The 22,836-nt window shown below is 38.2% G+C and overlaps 1 protein-coding gene across 6 annotated transcripts in view; it reads right to left on the bottom strand.

Moving 5' to 3' along the window:
* NELL1 (neural EGFL like 1) overlaps nucleotides 1–22,836 on the bottom strand; it is a 292,350-nt gene that overhangs the window by 213,143 nt on the left and 56,371 nt on the right. For all 6 annotated transcript variants that reach the window (XM_083838068.1, XM_083838067.1, XM_083838069.1 and 3 more), the window contains exons 5-10: nucleotides 21,321–21,417; nucleotides 15,596–15,668; nucleotides 15,245–15,327; nucleotides 9,255–9,389; nucleotides 8,292–8,394; nucleotides 5,943–6,016 (exon numbers count right to left, since the gene is read on the bottom strand). In XM_083838068.1, the coding sequence (XP_083694194.1) occupies nucleotides 5,943–6,016; nucleotides 8,292–8,394; nucleotides 9,255–9,389; nucleotides 15,245–15,327; nucleotides 15,596–15,668; nucleotides 21,321–21,417 (565 nt within the window). The remainder of the gene's footprint in view (nucleotides 1–5,942; nucleotides 6,017–8,291; nucleotides 8,395–9,254; nucleotides 9,390–15,244; nucleotides 15,328–15,595; nucleotides 15,669–21,320; nucleotides 21,418–22,836) is intronic.

Below are 22,836 nucleotides of genomic sequence, written 5' to 3' on the forward strand. Positions count from 1 at the left end.
CTTCCCAACCAGGAAATCAGTTTCATTATAGCTGCAGACCAAACAGATCTCCTGCTCTTCAGTTAGATGACTCTTAACATCTTGCCCAAAAATAGCCTTCTCTTTTCTTTTCTCACCCTCCAGCCTTCCCTATACCTTTATTTACCCTGTGGATCAGAGACCAACAACCAATTCTTTGCTGAGTTGGAAACATCTATCATCTATCCCACAGGACTGCCACACTTGAGTAATTCTATTTTCCCAAGCACTATGAACCTCTACTAAGAACACAGGTAGCCTGTTATATTGCCAATAAACCATTTGAATATGAACCTAGCCACACTTCTCCCAAAATGCTTATCGCGGTGCCTCACGTGGCAGAGCATAAAGATGATATGAGAGTTTCAGCTTTCTCAAAATAAATCGACACATTCTAGCTATCGTGATTGCAGAAGAAATTTTAAAAATATAACCCAAATGCATCTAGGGCTAAGAAAGTATTGGATAACTTATACAAAAAAGACAAAATATGTTACTAAAGCCACGAATCTCATAATCCGAGGGGTCAGATACATGACCTCGCAGAGAACATGTTGATAATACCTATGCGTCTATCTGGCATGAAGAAACATCTCTATGGAGAGACACCCTTGCTAGCCCGAAGCTTGTTGTTTCATCTACAAGACACTGTGCCACACCATGCTGAAGGACTAGCTCAGGTGTCAGAAACCGTACAGTTAAAACTCTTTGCTGGTAATTAACCTCACCAACAAAGCCATGCTGATTCAGCTGTGTCACTTCAGACTCCAGAATTAGCTTTCACGGCATCAAATTGTCCTACACAGTTATGAACACAGAAATGCTTACTGAGTCTACAAAGTGCAAATGATGTACAAGGTGCCCAGTAGCTAGCAAGACTTAAAACTGAGAATTGCAGCAGCAGCAAGTGAAAAGTGACCATTCTATAGACACAGCTAGTGACTGCCCATGAGACTGCATTCTTAAGTCTAAGCAGGGTCAAGTCATTTTTCTTGCTGCCTATTTGTCTTAACTGGCAAGTTGCTGTCATGAAAAATAAAATAAAATAAACCCACATTAGTTTTTTCCTTTTGTTTTGTGTTCTTCTGGGTTTTTTTTGGTTTTTTTGTTTTTTTTTTTAAAGTCTCCCTACAGTATCATTCAGCATACATCATCCAAGCAAGTGCCCACACAAGAGCAATGAAGTTAATGGAGGTATTAGGTCTCCTGATCTCACTTCCATAAGTGAAAGGGAAGAATCCCCCATGGTTGCCCGTGCAACAACAGCAGCAAAGGTGATAAAAGAACCAGACAGAGTGAGCCATCATTTCCTATCATGTTATCAAACTACCAGCTGAAAAAGCTCTAGTTATAACTTATCACTTATTCAAGCTTTCAAGCTTGGACAAGACAATCACAGAAGGGGTACAGTATGTCATCATATGAACAAAGTGTTCACTGACGATAAATCCAAACAAACAACAAGAAATCAAGAAATAGTATGAAAGTCAAATCAGTGATCTGGATAAACCAAAAAGCTAAGAAAAAAGAGAGAGAGAGAGAGAGAGAGAGAGAGAGAGAGTGTGAAATGTAAGCCACGTTCATGCCCTCTTTAGTGAATCATAAGGAGGTTTAAAAAAAATGAGAATTCTATTAACTGACAGCTAAGATTTTATTTCCCTAAAGTTTCCCGTTTTCTGCAAAACTTGCAGCTTGTTAAAATAAATCCAACAAATGTTTTAGAATAATAAAAATGTTTCCATGATGAATATTCTTTGGATTACAATCAATTTGGTACAAACCCATACAGATCCAATTATAAGAACTATCATCATTAGATTTCAGATTTTATCCACAGAGATAAATAAGAGTAGTTCACACTTGAGAATTATTGCTTCAGGCTGCCTTAGAAAAATGGTTGACTTTTTATACTCTGTCCACATATGTATTCACAGAATCTGGACACACATAGATGTTAAAAAGCCCTAATCTTCTTCTGGAATAAATAGGTCAAGCTCCAACTGTGGCATGCAGTCTACAAAGAATGAGATCTGGAATCAAACATTTACAAGACAATTACGTTTCTTGTAATTACAAGGATAAGTACAAAAATAAAAATAAAAAAAATGGGTCAAAGCCTAATCAGTGACATGCACTGGAAATTGGAACCACAGGCTCAGATGACTAACTTTGGAAAATAATAGCCAGATATAAGGGTTATTTTTTTTGGGGGGGGGGGGGGGGGCTCTTATTTTAGCTGTTATTGATAAGCCTTTCAGTATAAAGCTCCAAATAGTGTCCTCAGCTATCACTCAAGGCACCACATTACCCCTTATTTTTGCAAAAAGCTTTTAAATTCAGCTTTCTCAAAGTCAGTAGAGCCCTGTCCATCTTTCTAGCATTTGTATGGCATTCCAACTCACCACTCCCAGCCATCAATGAGTAAGAATTTGTTCTTGCACCTTTTGTTGTCACACATTGGCCAGTTTTGAATAGGCATCATGTAATTCACAGGCATTAACCCAGAAGTCAACTGATCAGCTGGAAATTCCCAATCCAACAGAAGTTATAGAATTCTTTCCATTGTCTTCAAATGAGCCATGCTATCACATTGTTGAAATCCACAAAGTGAAATAACCACTTACTGAATGCAGCAAGGTGCCGTTTTCTGAATCACTGACACACTTGCGTTTTCTAGAGTGACCTCAACAGGCTGGAGAAATGGGCAGACAGGAGCCTCAAAAACAAGGAGAAGTGCCAAGTCCTGAACCTGGGAAGGAACCAGTGCACCAGTATATGCTAGGGGATGCACGGCTGGAGAGCAGCTCAGCAGAAAAGGACCTGGGAGGCCTGGTGGACACCAAGTTTAATATGAGCTGGCAGCGTGCTTGTGTTGCAAAGAAGGCTAAGGGTATCCTGTGCTGCGTTAAGCCAAGTATTGTCAGTTGGTGGAGGGAGGTATTCTCTGCTCAGCACTGCTGGGTCCACACCTGGAGTACTGCATTCAGTTCCCCAGTACATACGAGAAATGAAACAGCGGAGAAGAGACCAGCAAAGTGTCACTAGGATAAGAGACTGGAATGGCTCTCCTGTGAGGAAAAGCTGAGAGCTAGGACCGTTTAGCTTACAGAAGACAAGGATCAGGGGGTTCTTATTCATGTGTATGACTATCTGAACAAAAGATTCAATGATGGCAGAGCCATGTTCTTTTCAGTGGTGTTCAGTGACAGAACAAGAGGCAATGGGCACAAACTGAAACACAGGAGGTTCCCTCTGACCATCACGAAGCACTTCTTTACTGTGGGGGTGACTGAGCACTGACATGGGTTGCCCAGAGAAGCTGTGGAGTCTCCCTGCTTGGAGTATTCAAAAGCATGGTCCTGAGCAACCTGCTCTGAGTGTCCCTGTTCAAGCAGGAAGGTTGGACCAGGTGACATCCAGAGGTCACTTCCACCCTCAACCATTCCATGATTCTTAGGAACACATGTGCACTCATTTTCATCATTTTCTCTTTATAGATTAATCTAGAGAGAGGGCAGGATTCCAGCTGGGAACAAGCAAATGGCTGTCTATCAGTAGCATCTGTGCTTACGGTTAAGAGGATGTGCACCATAAATACATCTTTTAGTCTGGATTAGTTTTCAGAAATTAAAAGAACTGCTCACAGCCTGATAAAGAAAAACTTTGATCCATCTGGATCCATCATTATTATTGTTTTTGTTAGATAGGATAAATCTAAGTTAAAAGCCTCTTTAGCTTGGACCGGTACCTATGCAAGAAATAAAATAACTCTATCTTCAAATAAAAATTAAAACATGAAATTTCAACTTCATCGACTTCACATTAATGCACCTACAAATAAATCCTCCTTTACAGACACAGGAACTACTCCCTGAGACTTTTTTCCCTCAGTATTTCTGTCTTTCTACACTAATAAATTGACAGTTGACCTCTATCCCCTGCTGTATGTCTTTCATGGATCAACAGCTTTTCAAACCTGATGTCTGTTTTTCAAGTCTGAAAAATTAACACACGCACACTTTTTTTTTTTTTTTTGAGTCATTCCCCTAGCACAAAGCCCTTTCTTTAGTTATTCAACAGCAGTGGCAAAAGCAGCCAAAATCTCCTCACCTTGTCCACCAGCAGGTCTGCATGGAATAAAAAACGATTACTACAGCAACAGTGCAACTCAATACGATTCAAACTTCATCTAGCAAGCATTCCTAATTGAGGCAGTAAATAAGCAGGTGTTTCACTTAAGGCTTTAAGAGGTCATGTTTAAGGCACACTGAATGATCCTCCTGTCTACATACAGGTCCTGTTGTAGAAGCAAAGATAAGCACCCACTTAAATACTCTCCAAAGTCAGAATGACAAGATTTGCCAGTGAGGTTTGATGTCTTCTTGAAACACAGCTGTAGAAATACTGTAGAAATATCTTTTTTTTGAGGCATAAGCCCATTTTTTTGAGATATCCCATTAGCATAAGTTTTTTCAAATATTTATCAATACTCTTCATTAAGACATAAATAATACAAACTGTAACATTACTGCAATTAGCATTGCCATATGAACTTCCCTCAACAATAAGTAAAATGCAAAAGCTCATTTCATTATTATTTCTATCATCTCTAACATGAGAAATATTTTATGGTCAGCGTTCGCTTTTAATCTTCACAAATGTTTTATCATACGCATAACAATGAATATAATGCTCTTATTGATAGCATAAAGGAGTTCCAGAACCATAATTTAGATCACTCTGTTTTCACTTTAATGCGAAAATCCTCCCATTCTCCTCATCTTATTTCATACAGGCAGTTTCCCTCCCAAATAAACATACTATGTCATATTATAAATATAACAGGCACCTTAGTCTGTCTTCAAGGCAACGACCTTGCCCACATATTCGTATATACAATGTTGAGCACCCCTACACAGCCAAACACTAACAGCAGCTAAGTAATTTCTCACAACAAGCTGCTTTCACAACATCTGCAACCAGTTATTGTCCATTTCCATTAGTGAACATAAAATTGCTACTCTGTACACTCAGCTACAAGCACAACAATAACCAGATCATTGTAATCTTTTCCAAATGTTTTTCATAATTGTTCTAGCATACTGATCTGTCAATAATATTTGTAAGCCTTCCCTTTATTACCTTCCCCCTCCACAAATTCAACAAGATGTAAAAAACAAAAATACTTGAAAATTACATGAGAGCACAAATATATTTAAAATAGCTGTGCCTTTCTGAAGCTATAAATCATATTTCAGGCATAGACATATTCAAATTACAACAAACAAGTCTCAGCAAAGCAATGGGCCTTTTATCGTCATCTACTACTACTCTCTTCTCCTAAGGCAAGTCTTGACAAAGATTGGTTTCTGCCACACTTACACACCATGTGCAGCACTTACATATTCACTAACACTCCCTATTATGAATGCTTTTGTCTAAATACTGACTGTAGTTGCAGAAGCGTTACAAATTTGACAGAGACCCCAGTCCAGTTCTTCGTAATTTTAGTAATTTACCTCAGTTTGTAGTAAGGCCAGATTGATAGTTCAAGTAATACTAGGGAAAGCCTATAGTAATTCAAACAATGAAAGCCAGGTTGCTACAAATTTTACAAGATATAGCTTAAGTTAGCAACAGCCTCAAGATGCTTCTGACTCTTTCTAGACCCCGTGGAAAGCCAGAGATGAAAGAGAAAACATCCGTCCAAGTCATTGTGCATGTTGTTATTACCCTGCAAGAGGCATATTCCTGCCTTGTTTACATGTCTGTGGCTTTCAGTCACTTCAGGGTCACCTTTTCAAGACAATGGACATCACCTTTACGTGAAGAAAGCCTAAAAAAATACACTAACTTACCATTGTCACTTTTGAACACCACACATGCATTTAAAATCAGAAAAAAATTATACAAATGAAACTTACTCGACATTCCCTGCAGCTCTTGGTTAATACTCGTTGACCTTCCGCTAGCACTTTGCCTCCATAGATACACTTTGCTGTAATTTAAGAAGAGAAGGTGAGGGATTAAAAATAAATGAATAAATACAGTTTTTAATTAGTATATAAAGGCAAAGCATAACACAAAAGAAAATGAGTAATCACAATCAAATATAGATAGCGTGATCATAGCCAGTTTGATTCCAAAAAAACTTTAAAATGAGTACTAGATCAATCTTCATAATCTTTAAGACATAAGTGTGTTTCTAAAGACCTTTTGTTTAAATTTACACACTTAAAACTGCTCAAAAAAAAAAAAGGTTTACAAAAAGAACTCATTTAATTGTCCACAACACATTTTAAAATCAGACTTCTTTCTTTTGGTATCCCAGTTTTCTTGATTTTTCCAAGCTGCCCTAGTTTATATGCCTGAGTTGTGATCTCATTTATGAGAAAAACATCTGATCAGGAAGCTTTGTTTCAATTAGGAATCCAATAAACTATTTTTGGGAGAAAATGAATTAGAGAAATTTCTTTTTTCATTCTGTCTATTCTCCTGACTTCACTGCTTTTAAGAAAATCACAGACACACCAGAAAAGCAAATCGAGTTAATCCGCAACTCAGAAAAATGATGAGATTTTAAACAGAATTATAGCCTTTTGTCAGATAGTCATCTAAAGGCTAACACAAGATGGCAGGGATCAAAACAGAACTACCTCATTTTTAAAATCCTTAACATATCACACACTAGAACTACTTTGTTCGTTAACCCACAGCTGAGACAGGAAACTTCAATAATCCAGCCATTCAATAATCCCTAGAGACAGCAAATTACAACTGATGATTCTATCAGAGCTAAATAAGAAAAGCATAGAGAAATTAACACCTGGGGTGCAGCTCTTTGGAAACTCTCTGCAATTACTACTATATACCAAAAAGTGACCGACTGTGGCCCTAGCATATCATTCTGTCAAGGAGCTGGCATTTACAATCAATTTCAATCAACTTCCATACGTCTCTTCCCATTGACTGACATACTGAGTTCTTGTCAGAATAACAAGTCAAGTTTGTGCCAATCACTGACAAAAGGCAACTCTGATTGTTCATCTTTCCATTACAAATACCAGGAACAGCTTATTCATGGGGATATACATTGAATCTACAATTTAGTGCCTTGCAATGCTTTTATGTCCAATTTTGACTGTTGTTCCTACACTCATTGTCAGCAAATGAGCATCAAGAGAAGCATCCAGCGCCTCAGGTCTGTGAAGGAAATTTCTAGACTGTGTTACAAATAAAAATATTTTGAGACAAAAAAAATATATATAAAAATCATTCAGGCAGGGCTGCTTTTCCACCTAAGTTCTCTGTACGCAAATGTCTTTTCATAAGCAGAATACTCATGACAAAATATAACAGAAATGAGATGGCACGAGTAAATAAGAGCAAGTGCAAAATCACAGCTCGGAGACGTTAGTGTTTGGGACTAATTAATTCACTGACTGAAGAAAGCCAAAAGAAGTCTAGGCAAGTGTTATTCTTCTCCAACTAAATCTTTAAATAATTCAACATCCCTCTCCTATAACTATAGCAAAACTCGTGCATGAAGTTTACTAGTCTCCAAGAAGAAAGTGGGGAAAAAAATGCTGCTACTTAAGGCAAGACTAGCATCAGTATTCAGCCAAAATTTCCATATATGAATTGTCTCTGTCCCTTATACTATCATTAAGGCATCAAATATTAACTATTCCTTCCAGCAATGTTACTTTATGGCTTACATTTCCAGAAGGCTGATAATAAAACTAATCACAAGATTTCTCTCTTCTCATTATCTTATTTCAAAATGAGTTAAAAGAAACTATCGCTCTACACAGTGATGTTAACTCAAGGTCTGAAATTCTATCATGTTTATTTTAAACAACAATCTTCCAACCTGAAAAAGATAGACACAAAAACACAGATAACACCTCAGTTTATTAGTAATCACTATGAAGAGCTTAGATCAAAAGACTGCTGCTCCTCAACATCAGCAGGATGTACAAGCTGAAGCCAAGTCTGGTTTGCTTGTTTTTGTGGTTTTTCTTTTCCAAAAACAAGTAAAAGAATACTTTTATACTGACAATACACAGCAAGAGAATCTTAAACATTTACAATGCTTATTTCATTTTTCAACAAGTATTTATTTTCTTCCTAAGTGGCAAGTTTGCCACTGTATTTCCTGTTACCAGAATTACCAGGACCTATGAAAGTCTTTATAAAATATGCCTGTTTTCAGGACAAACTCAAATCTGCTTAACAGGGGGAGGGGGGTAGGGTCTCTGTGATGTACTCACCCTTGCATATTTTACAGCACTGGCTTTCCACATGCACTGGGAGAGCATCAGGAGGACAATCGAGAGGGGGACAGGACATCCTTCGGCATTCTACCACTCCACTCTAAACAAATGTTTTAAGACAAAATTCAGCTATGATTGTTGTAATTGGTGACTATTTTTTACAAAATAGAGCATACAGAAAACTAAGTAAATGAAACTAGCATTGTGAATTTCAGACCCATACTTGCGTAACAACTTTAATCCTAACTACAGACTTGAATCAAAATGCATTTGAAGGTGAACCACCCCTATGTGTTGGTACTTGTTACTGGTTTTATCCCACTTTCCCTGAACAAAGCACATTAAATCGAGAATATAAGCCCATCTTTACAGCAACATAAACACTATGCTCTGTAAGCTGTGCCAATCATCCTCAAGATTTTTAACAATCAGTTTTCTATTTTCTTGAGCAAATACAGACTCTCTTCAGATATTTATCAAATAATTTCAACGAGACAAGATTTACATACTAATACTCTTCTGTTCCTCCATTTTCATAGTGATAAATACTGAAAACAGAATCTGCAAGTTGTTACCATTCAAGATGGAACCAAGCACCTATGAATACTATTAAGATAGTGCCTCCATTTTTGGGAAGAAAAAAAAAATGCAGTGAAAACAATTCCAAACCAAATACAGACAACGCCCGATCTCGTTCTAAAACCATGAAGTCCTCACAGATATAAATAGAACAAATAAGACAGCACTGTCAAGGGAAAGCAGATTTTATTTATGAAGCTTCCACATAGGAAATGTCAATTTTTCATTTATTTATTTTTACCATTTCCCTTCCTATCGGTAATACTGTCACTAGATACATACTAAAAACATACAAATTCTTTACAGTTCACACTGTGTATTCAAGGACCATTTTCACATTTTAATTAGGTCCTTCTCCTTAAGCTCTTTAAAATTTCTTACTTTGCATGTGCAATTCCTGCAGTGATCATCTTCAACCCAAGAGTCTTTGTCTCTATAGATCAATCCATTTACTTGACAAGTCTTCTCACAGTGACAGTCTTCCAATTGACTCAGTCTTGTTTCTGCATAATTTAGCTATAAATGAAAGTAACTTGATGAGATTTCTGCAATTTAAACACGATTTTTAAAACGCAAGTATAAGAAAACATTACACTTATTTTTATTTGAACCAAGTTTAACTACCTTTGAAATGCTGAACTAGGATGTCAACAGGTATAAAATAGCACTACTCCTCTGACTTTGACAGAGCTACCTGTGCAACCTAACAACAGCTTATGATTTATGCAAGTGTCTCTTGTATTTTAAAGAACCCCACTAAGATCTCCTCAGGAAGGTCTAGGCACTACCACTAAAAGCACACAAACTAGAATTGTTTTTAAATCAAAATTCTTAATGGTCCATCAACCTGATTATAAGTCATAAAGCATAAAGACTGGCTGACTGACTTTTCCTAATTATTTCCACCTCTTCTTTGTCAAGCAACAGCCAAACTAATACTTTCTACCTTTCACAAAGGTCTTAAGCTTATAATCATAAGTAATACTTACAGCATTTTAACATAGTGTAATATGAGTATTCCCAAGACTGATTCATGGAGAAAAGTCATGTTCCTGGAGTAAGCCCTAGTCTGGTGACTCTCTCTTAATGTTCTTTGCTGTTCCCATTACCTCCTCAACTCCAGCTACTAAAATGCATATAAAGAAGTTAAAACTGATGCACCTTTTCCAAGTGTTACATCTGCATGCTCGCAATTGCTATATTTTCTGACGAGATACTACGCAATAATTAGCAGGGGAAATGCTCGTTCATGTACAAGTAGAAAAGGCTTTATGAACCACCCCACCATCACAGACCTACCTAGGGATGATCCTAAACTGGAATTCCTCCAGGTAAGAACACCCTTCCCACTATGCATACCTGGTATGCCTGTATACCTGCCATCATCTCTAAACCCTAACAGAATTCCAAGTGACTTTCTCATTTACAAAAAAAAAAAAAAAAAAGTCTTAATCTTTAGAAGTAAATATGTGCATTCTTCAGGCTCCAGAACTGCCATTGCTCTAAAAATTGCCCTGGCGCAGCTTTATAAGAGTTTCTCAAGGTTTTTAATTTTAACATTGACATGTGTCTTATGTATACGAGCCATCACACTAAAGCCACTGCAAACAGAGAGGCTACCAAAATCTGGCACATGAACAAATTAATGCATACTTAATTCTGTTATGAATACAATGCCATTATTCTACATCATAGGTTGCTACACTTTAATAGTAGAAAATTTGAAAAAAAATGAATGCACAGTGCTCTAAGTTATTTTTTACATAACGACATATACTGGATTCACACATTCACACATTTCCATACCCTAAAATTCCACCCACTTTATGTGAAAGTATTCTAATGTCTTTTTTCATATCTGCCAGTAAAAGAGCAAAATATTTAGGGGAAGAAAAAGCAAAGAAATACTTGGCAAGTTGCTGTGGGTTTTTCTTTTTTTTTTTTTTTTTCCTCTGCAGTCCTCATGAGAGAAAGCTCTGAATAACAGTTCTTTATGTCTTAAGTTGTTATTCTAAAATAATATTCATCTCCCCCAAACTCATCATGATCTGGTGATTTCAAAACTGCTTTTCACATTTTAGAGGCAAAAACAGTGTCTTACTAAACTGCTTGTATTCAGCAGAACTGCTTTTCAGGTCATTATATTTAGTCATTATATTCACAGTATATAAAACATTCAGATTTGTTAAAAGGGTGTTTGGTTTGTCTTATGCTTCTACTTCATTTATGTACCTTGTATTTTTTTTAAACAAATGAATTAAAAATGAACATTCCCATACAAGCGGTCTATACACATTTTTAAAATAGAGATTTCTTGGAATACTCATTTTTTGAAAATGGTAAGTACTATCATCCTTTATAAATTATTCCAGGAAAATGATAAAATGAGAGAATATTTTCCATTTATTAGCTTTTTATATCATTTGTTGTGGTTTAACCCGGTTGGCAGCTAAACACCACACAGCCGTTCGCTCACCCTTCCCCCCCTGCCCCGGGATGGGGGAGAGAAACGGGAAAGTGAAGCCTGTGAGCTGAGATAAAGACAGTTTATTAAGACAGGAAAATAATAATAACAATAATAATAACAATAATAATAATAATAGCACTACTAATAATAATGTGTGCGAAACAAGTGATGCACAATGCAATTGCTCACCACCCGCTGACCGATGCCCCGACTATCCCTGAGCAGCTGCCCCCCCCCACCCCGGCTAGTCACCCCTATATATTGTTTAGCATGACGCCAGATGGTATGGAATACCCCTTTGGCCAGTGTGGGTCAGCTGTCCTGGGTCTGTCCCCTCCCAGCTCCTGCTGCACCCCCAGCCTGCCCGCTGCAGGACAGAGCGAGAAGCTGAAAAGTCCTTGGCTTGGTGTAAGCACTGCTCTGCCACAATTAAAACATCAGCATGTTATCAGCGCTCTTCTCATCCTAATCCAAAACATAGCACCCTACCAGCTACTAGGAGGAAAACTAACTCTGTCCTAACTGAAACCAGGACAATCGTTTCAATTATCTTGCTGAGTAAGTTTTATTTATTTCAATATCATTTACATACTATTCCAAGAAGCATCTTTAAACACACTAGATCAATTAAATGTAATCTGCTATACTAGAGTGACTAGAAACATCCTGTTAATTGACAATTTTCTATTGAAATCAATAAAACAATGAATTCTTTAAAATTAGTTGATATATTTTCTCCAATGTTGCCAAATGCACACAACTAGATTTGTTAAACATTTAAAATGTTGCTAGAAAATCCTGAAGCTTCTCCTATTCTTTAGCATATGAACAGAAATACACTAATGAGGGAGAAGCAGCCCATACCATACCAAATATTTTCCATATACTAACCAATATCTAAGTTCTTAACATTCAGGAATATTATCTGTTATTCACATAGCTTATTTTCCTTGCTTCTTCTCTGCCCATAAAAATAACCAAAAGATGACAAATTTCTGTTTAAAATGTATTGTTTCTGGCAAAATCAGTAACAAATGTATCCAAAACAAACAAAAAACGTTCAAATTTTACAAGGAAAATTGTTCATGGAAGTATTTGTGGTTATATCAATCCATGTTAGAAACAACCCAGATAAACTATTCCATCAATGAACTCAAGAGCTTGATTTTCTTGGTTTTAAATCAAACTCAAGCCTCAGCCTTTCTGACCTCAGTGAAGGAAGAAGTTGCTCTAAAGATTTTGTGCTGGAAGTCTTCAGAGCATCTCTCCAGCCCCAACAACCATCACATCTGCATAAAAGCACACCCTAGTGTGGGCCCATAATTTACCAAAAATAGATTGTATTCCACTGAAATAAATGCAAGAGATGCCCACAATGAATTCCGTAGAGTGTTAAAAGTTGCATGAACTATTTTACCCACCGTATTTAAAGAGGAACCAACAATATTCCAGCATGGTGGTTAGAAAGGCTAATATAACACAATCCATTCCCACCTGCAGCAAATGAACATTTCAGCTGGATTCCTAACACACTGAGCTACAGTGTTTCTCTGTTTAAGGACAGAAGATTAAATCAATTAAACTTATTTACTGGAAAAACTCAGACTTAATTCAAATGACGTCAAAAAATCACACAGGCGTAAAAAGCTACATCTTTGCAAAATGTTGGTAGGAAGAGGATGCAACAATGGTTAGCTGGTTACAGGTCATCATCAGATACTCCTCCTGTACACAGCACTCCATGACAGCTTGCTGTAGACAGTACCCTGCTAGGCCCCTTTCATAGCCCCCATGTCCCATGCTGAGCCAGCACAACATACTGGGGCCCTGAGCTATAGCTCAAGGGAGAGAGTACTCCTTTCCCCTGTGTACAGCATAATTTGTACTGCTACCAAAATTAGTTGGCCCCAAAGCCACTAGGTCTGATCTTTTCTTCCCAAAAAAAGCCCTGGACTGAGTCTTCATAGTTTTACATTATATAAACTGCACGTAAACATTCACTGCAAACAACATTCACTGGTTTATTCAGTGCTGTAATACATCTGTAACCAAGCACAGATTGAGGGAGAAACTGAAATTCTAGACAGAGCTGAGGCTAAAAGCTACAGCTGGACTTGAAATAGTGCCTGCTTTTCCAAAACATGTTCATTCTCTGCATCTCTCGGTGCAGGGCCAGGAACCAAGCATCACTGCTCGTGTAGGTTGCTTGCCTCACTGCAAGCTGGTCCCTGACCACATGCCCTGTCAAATGGGAACTCCACAGGCCACTCTACAGCCGTTCTAAACCCTGCTCTTTGCAAGCCATACATCACCCCATATAATATACTTGCATCTACATTAGTATCACTTGTGGCTATTGACCCCAGGACTGAAAAGACAGATACAATCCTTAATGCTTCTCTCAAGCCCCTCTATTTATTTTGCATTTGTCTACCAAATTAACTTCCTTTCCTATTGCATCCATTTTTCCTGAACAGTATTTCTGTACCCACTGCAACAAAACAGTTGGGGCACTACTATAACAGAAAAGGAACATGCAATGAAGAATTATCCCAGCACCACTTTCTGGAAGTACAGAGTCTTTGCAGTACAAATGCTGTGTTATTTGCTTCCCCTTGTAAAGCACTAGCAAGCAAAAATATAATTAACAGCAGAGAAAGCAAGTTACTCAGTACAGTGCATAATTGGGACTTGCTCATGCCACCAGCAGGGCTCAAAATAATTGCCTCTGTTTCACAGTATAGGCAACAAACTGAACTAAAAGCTTCATATTTCTTATTCAGAGTTAGCCTGGCCAAAGCACATCAGTTGGGTAAGTGGATTGTCAGTATAATGCATACACTCTCTTAAAAAAAAGTTTCCCCTCCACTGTTAGAAAGAAAAAGTGCACTCAGAGGCAGCACAATAACAAGTATCTCGCATATATTGCTTTTTCGCTAGTAGAACTACTATGTAAATCCCATTTTTGAAACTCCTTTTCTGTAACAACACTGAGATTAAAGGTACCAGAGGTTGCTTTTTGTTGCAGTTAAATCTACAAGTAATTAGCACATAAATGCTGTTTTAGATGAGACAATTAATTGCCTTTTACCACAGAACAGATGGTTCACCAACATTAACCTAACGAAGTGTTCACAGACCCTTTCGTACAAACCAGGTTCAGTCACTTCTAAAACACAGCTTCCTACCTGGAACTTGACCACAGTACTTAGCTGAAGCGCCTTGCCTAAGGCAGAGGTTGACTGCATAGCGTAGGAGCACAGCCTAAGGAAAATCCCCAAAATCCCAAGCAAAAATCACTCTATCTTTCCATTCATCATGTTCAAAACCCAAACCAGAAGGGGAAAACATGGAAAACAAAAAGAAAAACACCAAACCACGTAACATAGAGATTAGTTAATTTCTACACTGTAAAAGCCATTGATCAAAGGTGACATCGAGATCAACACAGCCTGCAGCTTCATAGGCATTTCCATTCTGGGGCCTCATTCAGTTCCCAGGGAGTTACTACACCAGTCCTGAAGATTTCACAGGACTTCCCACAGGCAAAATCACACCCTCTGACAGCGTCACACAGTGAGGAAATTGTTGAGGGATTTCACTCCTTTGTTTCTGCGTTTATCCCTCAGCATGGAAGAGAAATCACGCTAAGGCTTCTTACAGAAATCAGACCTTGGGCATTTTGTCACTATCTACCAAATAGGGAGGCAGCCAACGGAAGTTGTATGAGACACAACATCTGTGACACTATCTCCTTAAACCCATTGCATGTAAGGCTACTGGCAGAAAGAGGAAAAAAAAAAAAAAGGCTCTACCTTGAAAATAATTGCAAGAGAAATAAATACTTTTATGTTGGTCTTAGCCCACAAGAAAACAGAATTGACAAAGAAGCTTAGGTACCTACTTTTGCAGTCATTTTTGCCAGGAGTTCTTGTAAATCCATGATTCCTTGCACCAGACTTAAAAAATCACTGCAGGTTGGGCATGCTCAAAAAAGGAAGTTGAAAAGAAAAGGAAAGGAAGAGAGAGAAAGACACAATAACCCGTAAATAAATCAAGTCTGTCATGCAGCTAAAATGTCAAATGCTGGTTATCTGAATATTAAATTCAATCTGTTTACACAGAATTTTTGCCTTCTGGAAGTCAGCACATGCAAAAATGGCAAACCTGGAAATATTATTTTTAAAATAAAAAAATAATTCACATTAAAAAATCTAAAATTGATATAATAATAATAATAATAACTGCTACTTACTGCGATTCAGGTTAGGACACTGCATTATATATCCATTAGGTATAAAGACAACTTTCACATCTTGAATCACACCCTTTGTAAAAGAAGAGATAACTGGTAATACAGAACACAAACATTCACTTTGATCTGTACAAGCTATTGCACAAGTCATTTATTGAGCGGGTACCAAGAAGTACCCTCTCCAGTGGGTACCAGCTCAATCTTCTCATGAGGGGAATAACTGAAGATGGACAAAATATAACACCTCCCTATCTTCCTGCGCATTTGGATATTTATTTTCATAACATGCTTTTTTTGTTTGTTTGTGTTTTGCAATCAACATAAGCTGCTTAAATGTCTTAAAATGGGATGAAACCAGTGAAAAAAGCTGTGAAGTAATATCCATTATTCAAGCCCATGAGACGCGCACAAAACCACAGCAACACTGTTCAGTGATTTAGCTGGACAGGACTGTGAAATCTAGCATTATGCGAAGAAAACTATATACTGCAAGAGGTAAGTAAGTGTCTGTACTTTGACTGTTTGGTTTGGTGTAGCCTGCTAGCTTTTATCTGAACAGGCAGTTCACGTAATCGCACCATCAGTTGGATTAAATCCTCTCTCTAACCCAGGCAGATGGAAAGATCCCCTGTGCAGAGCTGGCAGAAATCAGGCTGTAAGGTCAGAACCAGGTTGTGCAGGTCATGTGAGGCCCAGAGACCAAACCAAGCAGGATGTGAGAGAAGAAGGACCAAAAGGTCCAGTGCCAGCTGTGTCTTTCATTATTCCCGAGTTGCAAGGATGTCCCTGACATGAGCAGCAGACAGAAGGGGCTGCCTGACATCCCTGCACACCTCGCTCCTGAGGAACCCTAGATTTGTCAGAAAATTGAAAGCCCAGAAAATGTTGGGGCTCACATTCACTCAGTGCAAAGCTCTTGCTCCATCTTTTACTGCGTAACATGCTTACTTTGTAACATCCACTAACTTTAATGATGTCATAGTCATTAATTAAGCCGGGCAAGGAAAACCAAGGGACTTCAAGTGTTGCTATTTGCATTTCCCTGACCGTTAATTAGCCAGAGTGACAAGGTTCCATCTCCTCCCAGACACAGAAAAATTTGATCAATTTCCTTTCAAATTAAAGATGGCAGCAGTTATTATCTAATTAAATTAGTGATCTGTAAGCCTATGTTTTAGTTTTCAGTTAAATTGCAATAAAGTAAATTTTGCAGACTGAGGACAGTCACTTGCTCAAAATGTTCATCTCAATCCATAAATAAAATATAGGCCTTAGATAGTGCTTGAAGCCTTGCAAATGCAGTAACGTTTCACATTTACATACTCACTTTCTAAAACAACAGAAGGTAATCAGCAGCACTGTTCCCTGCCTACTGTTTTATGATGAAATATTAACTGAAAATATTAAGACATAATCAGATCACACTGTCTTTTTTGCAGAAGTGTATACATTTATTAACATTTTCATCTATGAGAGCAATGAAACCACCATAATAATGAGAAGTAATACTGTCACTGGAAAAGAAACATTCTGAAAGCCATTTTATACACTTTCTGCTAGTAGTCATCAGTGAGAAATTAGAAGCCAAGGCACAAAAACATATTTCAATGCTTAAGTCTCTCTAGTGAAAAGCTTAAACAAGAATAAACAAGTTTACAGTGTTTCACTGTACCATATCACACAGCTAACGAGACATCACCCAGAGAGAAGTGATGTTTTCCTCTTTTTCTTTTTTTTCTCCTTAAGTGCACATGGAACTTCAATTATGTTTATTGCATCAGAGCCCCACTGCTCTACTGTTATTTGGATAGATTTGCATTTAAATACAAATAAAAGGGGAGGGGGCAGGAAACCTTTTTTGCTAAAACTTTTAAGTTGTCTTCTGTGAGCTTTAGCAGTTCCAACACTAAAACCTGAAGAGGAAACAACTTTTATTTTTCTTCCCCCTTTTTCTGGCTACATGAAACGTTACTGTGGGAAACTGTATAAACTTCAATTCACCAGTATAGGTGTCTTCTATGTCCATAAACCCTCTGAAACAAACAGAATTAATATGGTCAAATATAGAGGTGAACTTCATAGAGCCCAGATTTCACTGATGTATTTTATTAATAGAAAGACTTCATTATAGACAAATGTTTATTACGGCCACAATTATTGCAACACATATGAACCCACTTGGACTATTCCTCCTTAAATCTATCCTCATTAAATCTAGTTGCTGAGAGCTTTCTACAGCCACAGACAGAAGGGGAATCAGCACGCACATTTCCCTGAGGGCAAGCCCAGCGCTCTGGTCCAGTTTGGCACAGGGCAGAGTTCTTTAGTCCACATTGTATGACAGACATGAAACCTTGGCCTTGACAGGGAGATGTCAGTGGTCAAAATCTTGTTTTATTTTTGTTTGCTTTCTTTTCTTTTCCCAAACAGACATCACCATTTATCTTACCCATTTAAGCATTTGGCTAATTACAACCAAAGCTTCAGGATGCACTAGCTTGAAGATCCTTCATCTGTGCACCAGCTCTAAGACTAAATTCAGGCCTGCAGCAGTAAGTACCAAGCCCATCCCATGAGGATGTACAAATACAAAAGCCCTCTTTATTGCATTTCTCAGGTTTCTCTTAAGTAGAGGGCTTCTCTGACTTTCTGTGAAAAGGCCCATGTATTCCACAACCTCTCCATTTTTGCATTTTGATTTCCTCCACCACCTGTCATCCTCTTTAAAGCCTGCTTCTGCCCCAAAGGTGGTGTGTGCCGTGTAGTTGTGTCAGTTGCATTGGCCAGAGCTGGTAAATGGCTCTTCAAAGATGCACCAGCAGATGTTCCCAAAGCCTGTGTCTGGGCCATGCTACACCAACCCCACCAGACCGCCATCACATCAGCGTTATGCTCCTCTACACAGGGCAGATGTGCCCCATGCCAGGCAGTTGAACAGTTGCCCTTGGCACTGCATTTACTTCACCTTAGTCTGTATGACTCCTAGACCAAATGGCCACAGAGGCCCAAAATGTACACCTGATGCTGTGCAATGAGAATGTCAACCACCAGCCGTACAGTCCCCAGATGGAGCAGCAGGGCTGTAAGATTAACAGAGCCTTCTAGAGCAGGTATGAGTATTACCATCTTTTGACACGAATCACCTAGACAGCAATGCACTGACATTTCTGCAGCAGATTGTTGGAGGGAGCCTCAGGGGAAAGGGTTCTCCTCAACAATACAACGGATTTTGCAAATTCTGATACCAACAGTCATCGGATCCATCCTAGACTGAGCGTCCCATGGCTATCTGGTATCACCATCTTCCTCCTTTCATTTGCATTTACTTTTGTTTCCCAATCTAATTAGAACAGTATTCTTCAGCACTAAAAGACAGCTTGCTTTTGGGTCACACAAAACTTCTGATATATTGAAGAATTATCGTTTAAATTTGACATAAGAATATGGCCCAGAAAGGGCCCTGATAATATTTATTTATGGAGCGGAGGAAGGACAGGCACAACAATTAACTAACTAGCTGCCATTAAAATAAGAATATTTTTGGAACAGCGAAGATGATGTTCAGAACAATATCCACTGCTTTTTTATACATACTTTATCATGAATCTAACATACATACAAAAATGCTAATTCTTTTTTAATGCTCTTATTTCCCTGCAGATCTCTGTTTACATTAAGGAAAACAGATCTATTTATTTATATGCTAAAATGGTGAAACAAATTGCTTTAAAAGAGAACGGGCGATCCTGCTGAGCATGTAAATATATGGAAAGAGATGTGTACTCTTTACAAACTGCCCAAATCGCAAGTTTTTGTAGTGTGTAACATAAAAATGTAAGATTTCTGAAACACGCCTGCAGAATTAAAAAAATGCAACCAATTATATTTCTGCCCTGAAGAAAGTTAGTAAAATATTCAAGCATGCATAAAGCAAAGTAAGGCACTTGTCGGCTTTCATTACGATCAATAAAATCTGTCAGCTCATTAGCATATCATTAGCTACCCTGCTGTTCCCAAAGTGTTAATGCGTAGAAATATTAATTTACCAACATATAATATCCCAGAGTTCTGAGGCACTAACTGCCTGCATAAAATAAGAATTTAAGATGGGCGAATCCAATACAACTTCTTTCTTTCCTATGTCGCTATAAACATATGTTTACCATCTGTGGAATTACGGGAAGCAGCTGAGGTAAAAAAACAACAGCTGTAGAATAAAATAATACTATCAATTTCACTTCACAGTGACAGCTCAGCTGCCAGAAGATGAAATGAACTCTGGGTTCACAGCAACTCTTGGACCATAGTTTGAGTCAAAAGAAAAGTTAAATCTAACTTCTTTTTCTTAATTAAAATTGTTAGTTACTGCAACAATCCTACCCTAATTTATTTTAGCATAAAATATTTTCCCTAGCTTGTTAAAAATTAGGGACTTTGAGGTGAGGTCCTCAGAAAACCAGCAAGTTGCAGAAGCATCTTACAAACTGACTGCTTCAAAGGGAAACTGAGTGGGTGGTAAATCACCTTGGCAACAAATCCATGCCAATATCAAGGATACACACATTGGCTTATCACTACACTATAGGCTCTTTTATTGATATGAACACCATGGGGCTTGTTAACCAAAATCTTAAGAACTATCGGCAGCTTTTCTGTAAATTACTTATAAAGCTGAAGCGTTAATTTTTATAGGGCAGGGGTGGGGTTTTTTTGTTGGTTGGTTCTGCAATTCAGCTTCAACCATAACATCATATAGACTCACCAGAGGGCAAAACTAATGGAAGAAAACACAGGTGAGGACTCCTGAAGTCTTAGGTCATTTCTCTTTTCTTTGCAATTTTTAATTCTCATGCCCGTACCGGCCTATTCGATAATGGTATCTTGGGGAGCCTCATTAATGGCAAAAAAGACAGGCTTTCCTACTAGAAGGTAGGAGCAACCCGTGTCCTGCCAGCAAGTCAGCCTTTCAAATAGCGTGGGCTATTTGGAAGGAACAGAAGCTCCCAAGGACAAAGCAGCTTATCAGCAAAACCCAATGACCCATTATCAACTCACTGCTGAGAAATACAGTGACATCCTTATCTGAGGGAAACATAGAGAAATGAACTTTTTGGAAAGTACACCGGACTCCAGAAACAGAAAATCTACTGTTTTACAGCAGGCACACACGCTTCTTACAACAGCTAGCATATGCCAAAGCCTGAAGGACCACAGGCTAGAAGACCTCCTCTACTCTGAAAGGCAATGCTGACAGATGCAACAAGAAAAAGCCACCTGAGGCAAACAGCATCAGGGCGTGGGTATTATGCAAACAAAATCAAGGAGTGCCTGGCCTCCAAGAGCAGTCAAGGACTACTGTTCAGCCAGAAGACTGTGGCTCAGCTGTTGCTTTGGCAAGTTTTCAAGTTGAAAGCCAAGAATCGACTCCAATGCTGTCTCATTACATCCACAGGAGTGGCAAGGAGGGGCACAACAGTTGGTTGAAACCCAAAGTAAGGAACCCAAACAAAAACCTGAATATTGGGCACTACAGTCAGTAACTACAGTATTCTACCTTGCAAGACCAGATTCTTTTCTCTAACTGTTGCACGTGCCTCAAAACCCAGGCCCATGGTTTACGCTGGAATTCATACAAATCAGACTTCAGGAGTGTAAGACAACTAATCAGGAGTATTTGGCCACCTACTTACTGATTTCCTTCATGGGCTATTTCATATCTGCTTACCTTAAAGAAACCGTGCTTCCTGTTTCTCTGTCCAAGCCATAAATTGCTTTCAGGTGTCAAATTTGTTTCTGGGGGATCAATGATACGTTCATAAATCCTGTAGAGGAAATATAGTGCCGTTACTCGAATCATATTTTGCCTCTTAAAAGTTGCTAGTCCAAGCCATTTATCAAGAAAAGATGCAAAGTAGAACAAAACAAAAACACCTTTGTTAAACACTTCATGTTTATCATCGATATTTTTGAAGGCATATTATAACTTCAAAAGCAACAATGAAACAGGAAAACAAAAACTGTTCAAACCACTTGATGTGTTAAAACACAAAGACTGAACAAAGTTGCAATTTCTCTTCTCCAACTGTGCAGCATTAAGCTGAAGAAGCACAATGCCAGAACCCACCCTGCTAGGGAAAACAATACAATGGAGAATCATCCTATCTTCAGAGCCTCCTTCAAATTCAACTACCAGTCATGAGGAAAAAAAAAAAAACAGTCACAAATGAGATACAACCAGAGAAACAACACCATGGGATTTTCATACTGTTCAGAATCTTGAACAGACTCCACAAAGACAGTTTATTCCACCTCCTACTCCCACAGCCTTTTTGGCTCTGCATCTCTTATCAGTCCCTGTTGCCTGGACCTTTCACTTTATGCACTTCTTCCCTCTTGGCTTCTGCTGAATTCATTTGGCCTGGGTGTTCCACATGTGTGCTTCCACCCCTGCACATCCAGCTTGCCCATGTCACTGGCATAGGTCTGGTACAGAGCAGGACCTCTTTGTCTGTGTTCAGTACCTAGTCTTACAGAGATATTTTATCAGTTGTTTTTCAAGGATCTACAAATAATAGCAATAATAAATAACAAATAACATCAGGTCCATAAGCAAGCTTTATATACTGCATAAACTTGCACGTGAATGCGGTAATATCCACCAGAAATTTCTAAAATTAATTCATGATAAACAGCTGTAACATTTCTTTTTTTAAATTCAAGAACTAAATATCTGTAGTTGTTAAAAGGTTTTGCTTTTTTTTAATTGCTTATTTTTAAGAAAGCAGTAATGAAGTTTACATAATACCTTATTCAGGAACTCAGGCTACTATAATGACGATATCATCATTTTAGATTATGAAAAATTCAAGACCAAAGTAGTCACGGACCGTGGATTCTCATATTGCCATCTTCCACAGGTGAGAGTCATGAACCTACTGCTCCATAACAAAACCAGCACTTTTAATAAGGAATACTGAGAAGATGATGAAATATGTTTCCATTACTGTCCAGCTCAAAGGGATTACATGTTGCTCTTTAATCACACCAGCATGACAGCCAATAGAAAAGACTCTTAACATGCCAAGTCCTGTGAAGTATTTATGTGCTTAGAGTGGGGATTTTTTTCCTCCTTCTTTAAAGCTTTAAAATGAACATGAAAAATGAACACCAAGAAAAAATGCAAGTCATTCAACACAACTCATCGCACAGTTATCTTCCCATTTACACTCAAAGCATTTCTA

The sequence above is a fragment of the Anser anser genome, assembly GCF_964211835.1.
Source record: "Anser anser genome assembly, chromosome: 5".
In the NCBI taxonomy this organism is placed as follows: Eukaryota; Metazoa; Chordata; class Aves; order Anseriformes; family Anatidae; genus Anser; species Anser anser.